The sequence below is a fragment of the Eptesicus fuscus genome, chromosome 15 (genome assembly GCF_027574615.1).
Source record: "Eptesicus fuscus isolate TK198812 chromosome 15, DD_ASM_mEF_20220401, whole genome shotgun sequence".
Lineage (NCBI taxonomy): Eukaryota > Metazoa > Chordata > Mammalia > Chiroptera > Vespertilionidae > Eptesicus > Eptesicus fuscus.
In genome coordinates, this window is record NC_072487.1 from 36,480,733 (window position 1) to 36,498,923 (window position 18,191).

The window sequence follows — 18,191 nt, forward strand, 5'->3', positions numbered from 1 at the left end:
ATTAAAATATTTAAGTTCTTTTATTGCAGTCTGCTATTAGAGACAGACAGAACTGTCTAGAATTGCTGTCTACTTGGTCTCTGTTATTGCTTTGAGATTGACTTGGATTTGCAAGGAAATAAATTTGCATCATCATCATCATCACCATCATCACCACCATCATTCAGAGTATCATTTATTAATGGGATTTTTCCAGGCAAGTACTTTACTTGTATTATCAATTAAAATGGTTACAATGACTATGAAGGAGGTATGATAATTATCTCAACTTTACAGATTAGGAAGCAGATCCTCAATGAGGTGAAGCAATTTGTTCAATCAGGGAGTAGTGATGCTTTGAGTATGGCTGTCATTGTCTCTATTAGAAGGCCCTTTGCAGGGTGGTCTCATTGTGCTAAGTCCCATACTGAGGATTTGGGGCAGCAGTGGAAGATAGGGTGGAAGGACTTTGTGGGGAAAGCCTGTGGTAATTTGGCCTTTACAGAATCATTTTTCCCTAAGGAATAGATTTTTGGTCTTGGTGAAAAAATGGTAAGAATGTTAATTGCTTTAAAAATTCTGCAGAGCTGGGCTGGTGTGGATCAGTGGTTGAGCGTCGACCTATGAACCAGGAGGTTGAGGTTCGATTCCCCGTCAGGGCATATGCCCAGGTTGCGGGCTTGATCCCCAGTGTGGGGCGTGCAGGAGGCAGCCAATCAATGATTCTTTCTCATCATTGATGTTTCTAGCTCTCTCTCCCTTTCCCTTCCTCTCTGAAATCAATAAAAAATTATATTAAAAAATTCTGGCAGAATTATTCAAGTATAGGCCATTACAATTAGAATAGGTCATAGTGGCTTTGGGATGATGATAATAAGCCAGTGGCAGACATAAGGTTTTGGGACCCGTGTCTGGACCCTAACTGCTGATGGTCAATCTGCTCTGTGTCACTGAAGTTAAAGATTTGACTAAAAGAATAAAGTAAGCCACCAGGAAGCAAATGCATTTGGTAAAGTGGCCTCATGCAGAGAAGGGCCTAATAAATACTTTGGTAAATAATCTACATTGTAATAATTACATGATGAGTTTCATTTCCAACTGAAATATTTTACTGTTCAACCATAATTTACCCCCATCCCATTTAAAATCTAAAATAAAGTGAAGATGCCACACATTTTGACTTTGCAGATCTCTTTGGTTAAAATTTCATCTACTTCCATTTGTATAATATTTAATAACTATGATAAGTTTGCATCTCATGAGTGATGAAAGTGTTAACATCAATGTCTCTTTTTTTGGCCTTAATAAAGCTATCCAAACAGTTCCAGGTTTTAAAAAAAAGATATTAAAAGGAAAGCAACCACGCAAGTGTTGTATTAAGCTGCCTACACACAAGAAAGAGGGATGTGAAAGATGGAACACATAATTAGAAATACTTTTTTCTCTTTAAAGTTGGGCCATAATTAATTCCCATAAAACCTATTCATGAGTCGTCTGAGCTTAAGCAAGGTAGCTTCTCAGCAAATACTCCAGGGTGTTAGTTGCTTATGAGATCTATTTGGTGCATAGAATCATTGGACATAAACTACTTCAGAATGTATTCCAACATTTTTATTTCACTAGGGATTAAGTCACTTAACAAATAAGATGAGTTATTTAGCAAGACTAATTGCCTACTGATGTCAGTACTAGTTTGTGATAGTAACTCTGCAGTTTGTAGTTCATAGAGTTGGAGGAGCATGCATTCAGAAGTAGATTTGAAATATTAAAAAATATTTTAAAGGTTTTATCCACTTTTGTTTTCATTTTAGTTTTCTTAAAAGATATAATTTTGAAGGAAAATGGTTGAACATAATGATTTTCATTGTTTGGTATGATCTATATTAATCAATGGCATTCTTGAAATTTTCCTGAAGTTAGATAGAATATATTGGCTATTCTTTTGGCATTTGACATTTTTAAATTTAATTTTTCAATTACAGCTTACATTTACTGTTATTTTGTATTAGTTTCAGATTGGCATTTGAATTTTTATTTCAAATTTTTTTCTTTAAGGTTTGAACAAACTTACAAATGCATATCTTAAAAAGAAGTGTCGTCCTCTACTTAAGTACCTATAAGTAATTAGTTTATTAGTATTGATTAGCATTAATTATGTCTAAGGACTAAAACATGTGAAATAAAATGGTAGAAACTAGGTAATTTTCTCTGAACTGACTATATAAGATCATAGGGAAATTTGATTTCCTACAAATTATTTGTTGTTAATTCTACATTCATACCAAGGTATACCTCTTTGCTTAGATTCTCCAATGGTATTTCTAATCATTTCTTCAATCAACAGTGATCAACCATTATTTGTGATTTATACAGATACTTTATGCTAATATTGCCTGTACATGGTATAGTACTTTGATCACATATGTACTTGACTTTTATAGTTAACTAGAGGCCCGGTGCATGGCATTCGTGCACTAGGGCGGGGGCGGGGGGTCCCTCAGCCTGGCCTGCACCCTCTTGCAATCCAGGACCCCTTGGGGGATGGCCGAATGCTAGTTTAGGCCCACCACTGTGCTCACCAGCTGTGAGCCCAGCTTCTGGCTGAGCGGCGCTCCCCCTGTGGGAGTGCACTGACCACCAGGGGGCCCTGCAAAAAGGGCCTGCCCCCTGGTGGTCAGTGCATGTCATAGCTACTGGTCGTTCCACCATTTGGTCAATTTGCATATTAGGATTTTATTATATAGGATTCCATAAGATGCTTTCTCCTTTCCTATCAGATTTTCTTAGTTTTTAACCTAATACTTTCTTTTTTCTGCTCAAGGATCACATCCAAGAAACCATATTACATTTAGTCGTCATATCTCCTCAGGCTGTGACTATTTCTCAGAATTTCCTTGTTTTGATGATCTGGACAGTTGGGAGCACAGTGCTTTGAACTTTCTTTTAGCTCTTTTACATTGTTTTCCAGAAAAAGAAGTAAGCAGTAAACTTTACATTCTCCCCATGCTGCAGATAAACTTCTTTACCAATGCAGATTAAACTCAAAGAGAAAGAATTTCTCATTTAGGAAGGACAGCAATTAACACATATTATACTTAAGTGCATATATAGGTATGAGAGTGTACACCCACATTATTTGATTTCCAAGGTCAAATCCAAGGTATACAAAAAAAAAAAAAAAAAGAAAGAAAGAAAAAAATCGGGAGTAATTTTATCCACAGAAAGGGTCAAACACTACTTACAACTTCTGCTATGAGCAGATGTTTTCTGGCTTCATTGAACCTGGATCAAGAGATTTATGCTGCTGTATGAGAGACACAGATAGTATGAGGTGACTGAGAGAGCCGTTGGCAACATCTGATAGTTGAAGATAAATTTAAGGTCTTTTCCAGTGGAAATTTTTTTCTGGTTGCTATTATTTAGGCAGGGCCTGGCAGACAGAGAAACTAGGTGACCTTCCTAGATGCTTTTTTAAAAAATTGAGTTATTGGGGTGACATTGATTTGCAAAGCCGTATAGGTTTCAAATATACAACTCAACAAAACATCATCTGCACACTGTGCCACACCTACCACCCCAAGCAAAGTCTCTTTCCATCCCATTTCCACCCCTTTACCCACCTCCACTTAGCCCCCACCTCCTTTCCCTCTGGCTAGCACCACACTATTGTCTGTATCAATGTGTTATGTATGTATATAGGTTTTTTTGGTTAATCTCTTTACTGCCCCTAGATTCTTGAATACATTTCCCATAGAAACTCTCAAGGTGTCAGACCTCCTCGGAGTAGGGTAGCCTGAGTTAGCAAGTAAGAATACAGGACTCTCAGTTAAGTCTGAATTTCAGATAAATAATGAACAATTTTTTTTAGTGTAAGTATGCCCCATGCAATATTTGGGACATGGTTATGCTCAAAATTTGTTGTTTATCTGGACATTCATTGTGCTGTGTTTTCTCTGGCAACTGTTCTCTGCGCCATCTCCTTAGGTTCCCCTGGGTGTGTGTGGCTAGGGAGGGGAGAAGGGAAAGGGGGAAGAAGGGTGTACCATCTCCAGCCTCAGACCACAACTCTCAGAGAATGGTTCCTTAATGTGAATGACATATGTGATGTCACTTATTCTCAAAGCTACCTCAGGCTATCATTTGAAGAAGGTATGGGCCTCAGATCTCTGTGACAGTATTCACTTTGTTCTCTTTCTCCATTTTTGAACAGATACTCAATAAGTCTGTATCATAAACAGACTTAATACATACAGATCTGGAAGAAAATAAAACCCAGTGGGATCTGAAACAAGGGGCAGCAAAGGTAGACTTTCCCCAAAGCCACCTGGTTTCCTGTTTTCCCTCTCCCATGCCCCACGGGATCTGGATTTATGGACCAACCAGTGGTTAGTTTCATAGCTCTCTCCTGCTTCTATCTAACTTCTGGTTTTCTCTGATGATTGAGAGTAAGAACTGTGCTATACAAAGATTCCTCATGCATTAGATAACTGAAAACTAAGTATTATTGTAGAACAATTAAGTGTAAACAACATTACATGCTCAGGCATAATAAAAAACACATAGGAAGAATAATTTAACAAACTAAAGAACCTGCAACTGATATAAGTATGCTCTTGGCCTCTAAGAAAGTCAGCAAAAGTATATGCTTGATATACTCCACAAACCAACTGGGTCAAAATCAGAGAGCATTTAAAAGCCTTTGCAAAATAGAGTTGACACGCCATAATCTTTTAACAGCATAAATTCCCATTAGCATCAACTGCTACATAAATAAAGCTCATTATAGTAATTAAAATGTTAATTTTTAGGACAATTATAATTTCCTTTAATCTTCTATGGCAGTGTTTTATAAACTTCAGGTTATGACCCATTAGTAGGTCATGAAACCCCTTCAGTGGGATATAATCACATTACAGATAATAAAAAATATAGAATTTCATCATCAGAGTCTACGTAAACATTAACTCATATACCTTAATTTCAGTTTTCTAAATATGCATGTGTAACTACTTGATTATAATATAAAATATATTCTTATGCTCTATTATGAACAAAACAGTCAGAAAACATTACAACAAATAAATTCTAAGACTGATTTAAAGGAAAAGCACAATTTTAACTCACAAAATACTGAAAGAGGAAGAAAATATTTTCAATGGATGATATTATGATGGCTAATATGTTTTTTTGTTTTTGTTAATCCTCACCTGAGGATATTTTTCCATTGCTTTTTAGAGAGAGTGGATGGGAGAGATTGAGGGAGGGGGAGGGAGGGAGAGAGAGAGAGAAAGAGAGAGAGAGGGAGAGAGAGAGGGAGAGAGAGAGAGAGAGAGAGAGAGAGAGAGAGAGAGAGAGAGAGAGAGAAACATCGATGTGAAAGACACACTGATTGGTTGCATCCTGCATGCACCCAAACTGGGCCAGGGGATTGAACCTGCAACCCAGGTACATGTCCTTGACCAGGAATCAAACCCAAGACCCTTTGGTTCACAGAGTTCATGCTCTAACCACTGAGAACACTGGCCAGGGCAATAGCTAATATGTTTTAATAATTGGGCCACTTCTCCATTTTGGTTCAAGTTGATAAATATGATGTTCCATGTCTTATTACCAATGGGATTGGGGTGCCTTGGAGGTATGTGTAAGTGAGGTCTATGAGGTCAGGCTGTCTGACCTTGGACATATTACTAAATTTCCCTATTTATAAAATGGGCCTTGTAATGAACTGGTCAGATTAAATGAATTTATACATTGAATGCATCTAACACAGTGTTGGGCACTTAAAAAATCCTAAGTGTAAGCTATCAGTTTTATTATGTTTTCTTAGTTTTATATAAGACTAGAAGCCTGGTGCACAAAATTCATGTACTCAGGGGCATCCCTCAGCCCGGCCTGTACCCTCTTGCAGTCTGGGAGCCCTCGAGGGATGTCTGATTGACATCCCTGGGGAGCGGGGCTAAGCTGCCAGCCCAGAGCTCAGGGCTTCTGGCTGAGTGGCGCTCCCCCAGTGGGAGTGCACTGACCTCCATGGGGGAAGTTCCTGCATTGAGGTCTGCCCCCTGGTGGTCAGTGCACGTCATAGCGACTGGTCGTTCTATTCGGTCAATTTGCATATTAGCCTTTTATTATATAGGATTAGCAGATATCAGAGAGTTACTTGCCTCAAACTTTTAATTTTGTCTCATAAATGGAGAAGGGGGCCCAGGGTATGCTTTGTGGTTCCAACCCATGCACGGTCCCTTAATTCTTCTGCATGTATATATTTTTTAGTTCACTGGTATCAAACTCTTTAGAGCAGAGGTTCTCAACCTGGGACACATGATACACTTTATAATGCTCAATTACAAAAAGTACAGTAGCCTACTATTTTGGTTTCTTTCTCTCTTGCTCTAAATGGTTTTAGAAATTTTCCATTTTAATGTATTATGATATCTCTATGTCTATCATCTATCTATCTATCTATCTATCTATGCCAAATTAAGTGATTTTTAAAAGTAGATAGGGCAATAATTATTAAATAACTTCAGTAACTTAGTTTCTTACATATTACAGTAGCCTGTTAACTTTATGTAGTTTTATGATTCAGTGGACATCACAGAATTGTAGTATACATAAGTTTTATGAACTTGAGTCATTCTATAACAGCTCCATTATAGAAAAAAAATTTTTTTAAATATATTTTATTTATTTTTTACAGAGAGGAAGAGAGAGGGATAGAGAGTCAGAAATATCGATGAGAGAGAAACATCGATCAGCTGCCTCTTGCACACCCCCTATTGGGGATGTGCCCGCAACCAAGGTACATGCCCTTGACCGGAATCGAACCTGGGACCCTTGAGTCCGCAGGCCGACGCTCTATCCACTGAGCCAAACCGGTTTCAGCCATTATAGAAAAATTTAATAGCAGTAACAGTGTCTTACAGGAGAGGTCCTTATGTTATCCATGATAGGATGTGTCACGATATCATATGGATTTATATCCACTATTAGGGTACATAAAGCTGCTATGTTAATTGATTTAAATTATTTTTGCACTCTCTGGACACAGCAACTCTTACCTTTGAGCAAAGCTGTCAGGATAGCTAAATCAATGTCCTGGTGTCCTTCTGATCCCATCCGAAACACTGTAATCTGCAACGTGAGACGTGGCCATTAGCAATGCATTTTCCCCCCAAGAGAAATTAAATCATTGAGACCATATCTGAACGCAGACTATTTCAACATTTTTAAGGCAGATTCTTAACCACAGGGAAAGCATACACAGCAAGTATTCAACTAGAGGGCTCTGCAGTTCCCTCTGGAGAGGGAGATGCCTCAGCAGCCTCCTAGCAGAGACCATCTTAGGTAATTGCATTGATTACGGTGACAACGAGGAGAAACCAGAAACCAAGGAAAATGTCCTCTTCTAACCTTTCAGTTGTAAAATTAAATATTTACAGAAATGTGTAAAAATAAATATTTACAGAAATGTGTAAACCATAATGTAAATGATGACATGAGAAATTAAGTGTCTAAAAATAGTGAGTTAGTATGCCCTTCAGTAAATGGCCCTGTTATGTGAGTATATGCATGCATGTGTATGTATGTGTGCAATATAGCCATCCCTACACTTACTCCTCAGCAATTATTACTCAAGGGTTTCAATGTTGTGATGCCTTTCGATCCTTCAGTTCTTTCAATAACCTTGAAACATCTTGAGAATAATTAAGTAGTATATCCAGGGGAGAAAATTATTTTCTGGGGAAGGATTAATACATGTTGGATTAACACAAAGTCCCCAAATAATGCTTAAGGACAATAAAGACTTTTTTTTTCCAAGTCAGAGGGAAGCTACTTAAGGAAGCCAAAAGATTTTTAGAATAGCTACATTGAATTACTATTGTATTCAACTACTTTAAGCATTGAGTTTCCTGTCTGTAAATGGAAAAATAATAGTGCTTGCCTATTTCCAACTACATAGGGAGTAAACTTTATAGAATTTGTTAATATATAATTCTAAGTTTTTCTACTATGGTGGATAAAATGGACACAGAACCATCAACTGTTAAACTATCAGCTGCCTTAGAAATTTTCTGGTCTATTGCCCAGAGAAAAAGACCTAATGTTTAAGGTCAACAACTAGATAGAAGGACAGCTGTGGCTAGAACTCAGTAAATCTCACCTTTTTGTCTTGTGCCTTAGTCTTTGGGAAAAAGTGAGGGGAAGGAAAAACACCATATGAGCACTTGTATGTTGTCTAATTCCTTTGTATCAATTTATGTCCTGGGATGATTATAAGGCAGAGATTTCAAGATGAAATGCCTTCACAGGTACTTGAACTAAAAAATGTAAAAAATAAAGAGAGCCAGACAAGATCCATTTAGGTACTGTGTTTGGCTCATGGGTCACAGTTGAGACTTCTGGTAAGACCCATTCGGTGGAGATGTGCCCCAACTCCATAAGATTTCTACAGAAATCTGCTTCTGTGCAACCCTAGTTTGGCCAAAGTGCCATTGGACATTGCCTCAAATAGCTCTTGATGCCCCCACAGAATCCACCTGGGAGGTGAGAGGCACCTCTTATCTGCTCTGCACTCATGGGAAGTAATTTTGAGGTTTCCCTGGATTAAAAACCTGGGGGCAAACGTGGAATTTTGGCTAACTTTAAAATATATACATATTTATTGATTTCTGAGAGGAAGGGAGAGGGAGAGAGACATAGAAACATCAATGATGAGAGAGAATCGTTGATCAGCTGCCTCTTGCACACCTCACACTGGGGGATCAAGCCTGCAACCCGGGCATATGCCCTAGCTGGGAATTGAACTGTGATCTCCTGGTTCATAGGTTGATGTTCAACCACTGAGCCATGCTGGCTGGGCTTGGCTAACTTTTTTGCTCTTTAAGCCAGGGATGGTTATAGTTTGAAAGACATTATTATCTACCAAGCTGTTAGCAGGCTGAAGAATCAGGGTAACATCTGAGCTCACTGTTTTAGAAGAATTCAGAAATCAGGCATCAAATGGAATTCCTTACACATCTGAGCTATTTGTCCTGCAGATGCCTAAGTTTCACTGCCTAATTAGAGGTCACATGTCAGATGCAAATTCTTCGGAGGCAGCAAATACATAAATTATATTTATCCTCAAATACAAGATTACCAGGCCATCCTAGAAACACATTTGAGGAGGGGGAAGGAAGGTGTATAGTAAAATCTAAAGGACTTTAGGGTGGGAAGGTGGAGACATGGGTATATATGCTGTTGTTTGTCAAAGAGCCTGAAATGAAATTGTGTGCCAGAACTTGGCAGTTTTTTTTGGATAACTGATGGGAGGAAATGGCTGCCCACCTGTCCATATCCCAATCCTTGTGTGCTCAGCTTGAAGAACCCAAGGACTCTAGAAAGAGGGAAAGGAAGCACCAACAAATGGCTGGAGGATCCAAAGATGAAATTTATTTCATAATGTTGCCTTGAACTGACCTGAGATATTATGAGTTCATTACTACTCTAAAACTATTTTATTTGAAATTTAAACATTTAAAGTACGAATGACACATTCGTATGTCTGCCTCAGGAAAAAAACAACAACACAATCAAACAAGAAAAGCAGAGTTTTCTCCTACCACTCCCCTGTGTTGGCAGAGATTCAGAAAATCAGGTGGGGATGTGAAGCAAAACGGTAGTTTTGATATAAAATTCCTTGTTTTCGATTTGTTATTCTTCAACAGCACTGGGTTTATTTGCTAATATTTTATTTAGGGTCTTTGCAACTATGTTTGCAAGTGAGGTTGTCACATCTTGACTGATTTTGGTACTCGAGTTGCACTAATTTTCACCATGAATTGGGAAACTTTACATATTTAGTTATGTCCCAGAACAGTTTACATAACAAAGAATTTGGCTTCTGGCAGATATAGTAGGACAGTTATAAACTATCTAGCACTGAAGCATTTTTAGGGATAGATAGATCACTTATAGAAATTTTTCAAGTTATTGATCAATTTAGATTTTCTGCTTCTCCTTCAATCAATTTCATATATTTTCTTAGATAATCAAACATATCATGTAGATTTTAAGATTTACTGATATGTAGTTATACTTAGAACTCTATTATCTACACTAATAAAAGAGAAACATGCAAATTGACCATCACTCCACTACGCCACCAGCCAATCAGGAGGGAATATGCAAATTAGAAGGACAAATATGGCGGCTGCCCAGCTGCTCCAGGCCTGAAGTGGCTGGGTGGGGCAGGACGCCTGCTATGAGAGGGAGGGCGGGGGGCGAAGGGATCTACAGGAACGGCACTCCGGCCGGCCGCAGTGAAGAAGAAGACTGCAGACTCTGGAGTCTGCAGCAAAGACGAAGATGGAAGACAGCAGACTCCTGCCTGAGTCTGCAGTGAAGACAGCAGACTCTGGCTGGAGCCTGCAGCAAAGGCGGCAGACTCCGGCTGGAGCGAAGGCCTGGGTCCCGGGTGCCGGAGGAAAACTGGTGCTGGAAGCCAAGGGAAGGAAGGTCTATTGCATGAATCTCTTTGTGCAACGGGCCTCTAGTTATTTAAATAATCTCCTCTATAATAGAATTATATGGCAGTTTGTTCATTCATTTTTACTTTTCACTTGATCAAAATCATGGTCATTTCAAAGAATCAGGTTTTCATTGTATTGCTCAATAGCATTTGCAGCTTTGCAGAGTAATCATAAGCAAAACAGATACTGCCATTTTGTCAAGGTCACCTGTGGTCCTAAGAACCATTATTAAAGTAAATTTCTAGCCTGAGAGAAGGTAAAGATAGAAAACCGTGGGCTGCTTTGTAAATGTGTGCATAAACACATGTCTGAAGGACATGTTGGGCCAGTGCCAGGACATCCTGGGGTATGTGTCTGTCCCAAGATAATTCTGAATTTTGTGTTTGAGTTAAAATACTTGAAAGCATTTGCACATTAAGATTCACAATTATATTTTTGTCTTAAGCAATGGCAAATAAAATAGAAAATCACAAAGAAACATCACAGGGAAGTCAAACCCTCATAGACCCTCCTCTGCCTTTAAGTTTGCATGCCTGCCAGGGGCTGCTCTCCTCTTCTTGCTCCTGTGTGCCTGGCTCTCAGTCCCTCCAGCAGAGAAAAATCCCTGCTTATTTACACAATGCTCAGCCTGGAGATGCTGCTGTAATTGCTATTTTTTCAGTTTTAGATAGTAATTTGTGTTTTCTCCACAGCTTTTTTCTAGGGCCACTTGAGAGGAATAAGAAGCAAGAGCCTCCTTTGTCCGATGACAAGAATGGAAACACAAAGGACAACAAAAAGCATCCCTGGTAGGTTTTCTCTGTAACCAGGTTTCCCTTGAACCAGGTTGGCTAATTAAAAATGAAGCTGCACTTTCTGACCTGCCAATGGAAGAACATGACACTTGTTAAATGGTAAAAGGGAGAGCCCATCACTGTCATATTATACCAACTGACAATGAACCTTACTTGGAAAAGTTTTCTATTCTTTCGAGTTTAGAGGGAATTGATTCAAAGAAAGAACGATGCAGTTTATCAAGTCTATTGTTTTCCCCTATAGCCCAGTAATCCCTCTCTCCCCCTTGGGCTCATTCAGGCACACAGCCCTGTATCTTCCCATTGAGTAGCTGACCATGTTCTCATTGTTGCCCGCTGCATAAACAACTGTTGTTAACTGCTCCAGGGTTAACATCCTTCAAAAAACTGCAAGATTTTGGGATTATTAACTTTTTTTAAAAAAAACTAAGAGGAATAGCTTTTCTCCCAAACAAAACAAGTATTTTCTCTCTCTGATGATGATTAATTTACTGTTCCATGCCATTTGTGCATGTGTCACACCGGAAAACATTTGGGGAGAAAGAGATTGAAACATGAGCAAAATGAGAGAGCTGAGATGAAGGTCACAAGAAAACTACCACTCGGGAAAGACAGTAGGTCACTTCTGCCTGGTCTGACACAAGAACTTCATTGAGAAGTCCAGGATTTGATCTGGACTTTGTGAGGTATTAGAGTTTCAATAGGGAAGGGTGGTGTGAGGAAGAAGAAAATGCTAACAGAAATAAGAGATAAATGAACATTAAAAAATTACATATGAATATTCAACTTGGCTGGAGCACTGGGTAAAGGGAAGGTGACTTATGAAGGAAGGTTGGGGCCAAGCTGTGAATGATTTTTAGTGTTAAGGAATCTGGACACAATTCACTACATACTAGGGCATATATCAAACATTTTATATCTATTAATCCTCACATCAACCCTATGAGGCTCAGCCAGGAGCACCCAGGAGCATTTAGCTGGCAAACAACAGAGGTAAGATTGAATCCCAGATCTGTGCAGCTCTAAAGACTCTGCTCAGAGCCTCTCCAGGTCATAGGTGGGTTGATTTTCAGGGGTCAAGAGACAGGGAGGAATCAAAGGTGACTTTTATTAGTTTTCCAGCTTCAGTGCCTAGAGCGTGGGACCACTCGTGACAGAAATAGGGAAGCTGGAATAATTTGGGGGAAGGTGAAGGGTTTATCCATAACTTACATCCTTTTTTACTCAAAAGTAGAACGGAGGTCCAGGGCAGCACCCTGGAGGGTAGAAGGTGAATCAGACAGTGCTCTGTGCTCTACCAAACTGGATAGAGTCTCTGCTGCTCACATGCCCTCGAAACCTCTGCACTGATGAGCAAAAAGAACAAGCTCTTTGTTGAAATGTCTTTGAATAGAGCTACGCCATGGCCCTGGGGAGATTCGGAAAGTGGAGAAAGGGAGGTCTTTCTAACTTTTGAGATTATAACTGCCACAGAGCAAGGTGTATGTATGGGGAGAACCCCAAGACTAAGAACAGAAGCTCTTCAAATTGCTCTCTGTGGAGAGCAAAAGAGGAGGGAGGTTTTACACCTATTCATTTGCCTATCACAACCACAAGGAGATATGTGCATGCGCACACACACACACATATATACAGTGGTCTCATGAGTCATGTGACTGGGCAATGTTAAATAAGTAATCATTGTTCCAGAAAGCAACTCTATGCAATTTGAGTGTGGTTCTGTTGGGTGGCAGAATGTCATTTCCATCAGCATTGCTTTTCCCACAAAGAACCATCAGAAAAATGTTTGACTCTATATACACCACTTCCGTCAAATGCTAGCATTTTTTCACATATCCCCTATTACCTCAATTGTGCAGTTATACAATGATGTCTGTTTTATCTGGAGATATTAAAGAATGAAGTGCTCTACAGAAGTGACGTTTCCAGGTAAGGTAGGGGTTATCCCTAAATGCCAATTAAAAATAAGTCAATGTTTTTGAAAATGTAAGACACATTTGTCATCTTAGACAACATATACAAAATGAAAATCTGTTGCTTCTTTTGTGACTAGTGTTGTTTTCATTGACTCAAGAAAAGTAGAGCTATCTGGCTCTCCTTAAATGGTCCCAGACTGCTCATGTTTAGAGCTATTTGTCTGCTACTTAAAGGGTCCTGACTGTACACTCTGACTAACTCTTCTAACAACCCCCATTCATTTTGCCTCCCAGCTTTCTAACTGCAATGGGCAGGAATACCAGACCAACAATGAGCAGAATAGCGGTGGTTTCTATGGCATTTAATGCCCGTGACTGTGTGGAATTTAGTGCACAGATTGTCTGATACTGATGTTGGCATTCAAATAAGTCTTTTTTTTTAAAAAATGTCTTATTTCCTGGTTCTGAGTAGTTGAAGTTTCTATATAAGAGATCTTTAGGTAAATTAAGTATTATATTTTAGGCAGGAAAAATTTCTAGTTAATCTTATTTGAGCTCTTTCTGCTACTAGAAAGTTAAGGATTGAACATCTGTAGGCTCTTAGGGAGAGCGGTTGCTAAGTGAAATAAATACGTCTGCCTCAGTTGAGAAGAGAAGCGAGCCCTTATAATCTTAATAGCAGCCATGGTGTGCAAGCATGCCTCAACATTGTACCTGTATAACTCTCACTTAACCTTCCAAATGACCCTCACTGGAAAGTATATTCTTGTTTTCCAGTAGAGATACCTGAGGCTTAAAGCTAAAGCAGTTCATTCAAAGACACAGAGCTGGATTTCCCTTCCCGCACTGTCCTCTGAAACACTCCCCTGCTGAAGGCCTCCCGCTCATTCTCCTGATGACTCAGTTTCCTGCAGTCAATGGAAGGGCTGAAGAATGAATGGAAGCCACACTGAGGTTACAGGGAGAGTTCTTTCTTCAATGGCCCTGGCCACTGCTTCCAAGCCAATGAAGAGCCTGCTGAGAGAACAGGCAGAGCAGCAGCAGAGCCCTGTTGCTCCCCCTGGAGGTCTGACAGCTCTCAGGCCAGGCTAACCACCTGCTGCTCTGTTGCTGGCACCTCATTTCTCCTTATTTTGTGCAGACTATTCCTCTACTCAATGGACTCAAAGGCCAAGAAAAACCCACTAGAAGAAGAGAATTATGACAGTTAGCCATTCTTCCTTTTGCTCTCTGACGTTCAGAATTCATTTCCTGTTATTTCCTGTAAAACCATCAACTTGCAGAGGAGGATAACAGACAAACAAACAAACAAAAGCCTGGATACAAAGAAAGAGACAGGGTTACTAGTCAGTCTGGAGTGTCCTCTTTATGGCTTTGGCAAGGGGACCTACTGATTGGTCAGATTATTCAAACAGGTGTATCATTGACCATCAGCTCCTTTGGACTTTTCAAGTAGAGAATTCCTTAGATGCCCAGAGCAGACTAGCATGGAATAAAGCAAGTTGCTAAAGAAAGTCAAATTCCAAAGAAAACAGGCATGGGAGAATGGCATGAAAAGGTGAATATTTTTAGCTAGCAATTATAAAGCTACTGCATTTAACTGTGGCAACAGTGGCACACAGTAGAATGTAATTATTTTCTGTCCAGCACCTGTCTTTGAGTCTGTCACCTTGTTATTCATTTCTGGACATCAGTGAGAGATGTTTCTTTCTTTTTCACCACTTCCTTATCTGTCCACTGCAGCAAAACATCCCGTAGCTTGAAACTTATGTATGGGTAGATGCATGGGAACATTCAAGAAACACTCAAATGCTGTCTCTCTCACACAAACCCTGTATTTCTTTTAGTTATATTTTCAACCTTCCCTTCTCTTTCCCTCTTCATTCATTCCCTCCCTTCCATCTTCCCTTCCTTCAAAAAATATTAACTAGGAGCTTTTAAAGGGCCGGTAAGGCTACGTTCAAACGTACTAGAACTTCATGGACCTATGACTTGATAGAAGTGAAACAGTCCCTGAAATAAATCAGACAATGGAAAGAATTTTTTTTTCCAAAAGAAGAAATATTATCTGAATGACAAATTCTTACATCATTCAAGACAATATCTTGTCAAGGATCTCATCCTCTTTTTGCAAAGACCACCTAAACATGACCATTGTGCCACCAGGAACTAACGTGGAAGACAGCCCAGGCACGGCCACTAGCATCCCTGATTATGTGAAGGAAGGGAAAACTCAGGAACATTTTCCAGGTTACTTGGTTTTTGAGTCTGTCTGTCAGGCTAGTTCAATTCCTCTAAGAATTCCCAGATATGACAGACAGTCAACAGCTTTGCTGGGCATGACAAGTTTCATTTCAAGGAGTCCAGGTTGTAATTTCAAGTAGACTGGCTACTTTTATAGGCCCATTCAAGCTGAGCTTTCAATTACCTTCAAGCACTCTTCGTTGATCACACTCAGCAATCACAGACCCAGAACTACCCAGGCCAATGTGACAAAGGCTGAGAAAGAACTAGAAAGGCCCTTAAAGGAAGAGCACATTTTAGCAGCTTTCTGAATAAAGCATCTTAAACATACCTTTATATAGTGATTTATCTTATATTTGTGATATGGATGAGGAAAAGAGGCATTTCTAGATTTAAAATGAAATTCAGGGACGGGACTTCCTCCTTGTCACTGGTAACTTACTTTTACTGACTTGTGAAAAATATTGGATACTCTGTTTTTTGATTCAAATTTTTATTGGGCTTTATCTACAGTTTCTAAAATGGCCAAGTTTTAAAATTTTGTAAATGTTTGACTAAAGTATAAATCAAAAGAAGCTAAGAATGTTAGTCTACATTTACACTGATACATACCAAATATACACATTACACACACACATTAAACACATATAGAATCATCTCTAGTTCAGATATTCTGTCCGATTGTCAGGTAACATCCATCTAGTCTCTGGACCCATAAAAGCCACTGTTTTGACTCTACTTTCAGATTTTGATTCAATAGATAATTTGGAACACCTTCTCCAGATGCAAGGTTGGTGTTTTAATTCAATATCTAGTGAAATTAGAGGACCGTTACTCTATGGGATATGGCATATTATTTTTTCTTGGTTTTCCTTATCAAGATTGATCGACTTATTAAAAAACTCTTGAATGAAGTACTTGATGTATAGAAACATTTAGAAAAATGGATTTTTATAATTTTCAATAATATTTATTATTACATAAAATAATTTATGTGATATGCATTATCACATAAATAAATGTTGTAAATAATAAAATGATATGTAACCATATAACAGGCCAGTTAACTGGTTCTGTTAGCATGAACAAGTCATCTTTTTGTTTTATAGACAAGGACAGTAATGATATCTCCCTCATAAGTTGCTATGAGAAAAGTGAATTAATATGTGTAAAATAGTCAGAAAAGAGCTTGGCAGATTCTTGGAGAAATTTAACTAGCTTGACAGATAAGCTCAAAAAACCAAGCCACCTGGAAAATGGCAGGTGTTCAATAAATGCTGTTGCTATTATTGTTATTATTTAAAGTCCTAGTTTCCTCACCTATAAAATGAACAGGTGAATTTAATCTTGACAATCTCTACTGTTTCTTTCTTTTGGGGACTCTCTGCTGCTCTGTCTTTTAGCTTTCAATGAAGTGACCAATATCTTAGATGAGTGGACCAGGCTAACATTGAACACAAATGAAAATTCACCCCAAAGAATTAAGAACCGTGGCAGCAAATAGAAGCAGATGAGTAACTATTTAGTCTTGATCCGGGTGAGGAACTTCTCTATGTTTGCTTTTTTATAGTGCCAGAATGATGAGGTGATAATAAGCAGGTAATTTCCCTGAGGGGCTTAAGAACTTGGCCTAGTTTTGAATGCTTTGGATCCAGAAGGACGGAGACCCAGCTCAGCCCTAACAGGGAGCAGAACAGCTTGTGAATTGGTTGTTTTAGCTCCCAGGAGGCGCATTCTGATACATTAATTTTATGTTATGAATCTGGGAGAATGTTTGGACAGGCTGGGAGCCAGTTGTTCCAGCAACTGCTATGTAAATCCTTCACTCCCCAAATAGTTGCTCTCTTTCTCAAATATCTTCCTATCAAAATATAGGCTTGTCATGGGGGCTATAAACTGCTTAAAATTAGCCTATGAGCTGGTGAATAAGCTCTCTCTTGAAAAGACATTTTCCCCCTAACATTTCCCAGTATTTCAGCTCCACCAAAATCCAAGTGTTACAGTAGGCAGCTAGTTAGATATTAACAGAAAAGAAACATCTAATTAAGCCAGATCAACTAGGAAGGGGCAGCTTCCCAGACTCCAGGGAACAGCTACACCCCCTGCCAAACAAATGCTAATCCTAGAGCAGGCTTTCCAATCGCCCCAGGGAATAACGGCTGGGCCATCCCCCAGATTAACCGGGGGAAGGATAAAGTGAGGGGAAAGTGTCTCTGCTGAGACACCTGTAGTAGAAGCCAAAATGGCAACCATAAAGTGAGGAGTCCAGCCTGGAAAAATCCTGGAAAAGGATTGGATAGGATAAGGACATGAAACCTCGGAAGACCCAGGAAAGGGATTGTATAGGGAGAGGCACCAGCACAGGACTGGATTCTTTGAAAGAAAGCCTGATCTTGCCCAAGCCCAAGGACATATAATCAAAGCTTAACAAAGGCCTGAGGTCTCTTCAGCAGCCTATAGGCTGAAGCACAGCGCCCCTAGCGGACTGGATGTGAACAGAGACTGTGCTGGACTGCTGTAGCCCCGGATGCCAGGATAATGGCATGGCAGCTCTGGGTCCTGGCTCTCCTGGGCTTGGTGGGACCAGTGTGAACCTACCGTCCCAGAGGTTGGATTTCTTCTGCAGCGAGACAGAGCAGAGCCAGCTGGTTGTGGAAGAGACCGGGCCTGGTGTACCTGGGGGCAGGCCTTTGTTTTCGCTCCAATAAATCTTGCCTCTATGCCTCCAATCCTCCTATGTGTGCATC

At 39.5% G+C, this 18,191-nt stretch overlaps 1 protein-coding gene across 4 annotated transcripts in view; it reads right to left on the reverse strand.

Annotated features, from left to right (window-relative positions):
- Positions 1-18,191, reverse strand: part of TRPM3 (transient receptor potential cation channel subfamily M member 3) — a 703,802-nt gene that overhangs the window by 112,532 nt on the left and 573,079 nt on the right. For all 4 annotated transcript variants that reach the window (XM_054727188.1, XM_054727187.1, XM_054727186.1 and 1 more), the window contains exon 9: positions 7,038-7,110. In XM_054727188.1, the coding sequence (XP_054583163.1) occupies positions 7,038-7,110 (73 nt within the window). The remainder of the gene's footprint in view (positions 1-7,037; positions 7,111-18,191) is intronic.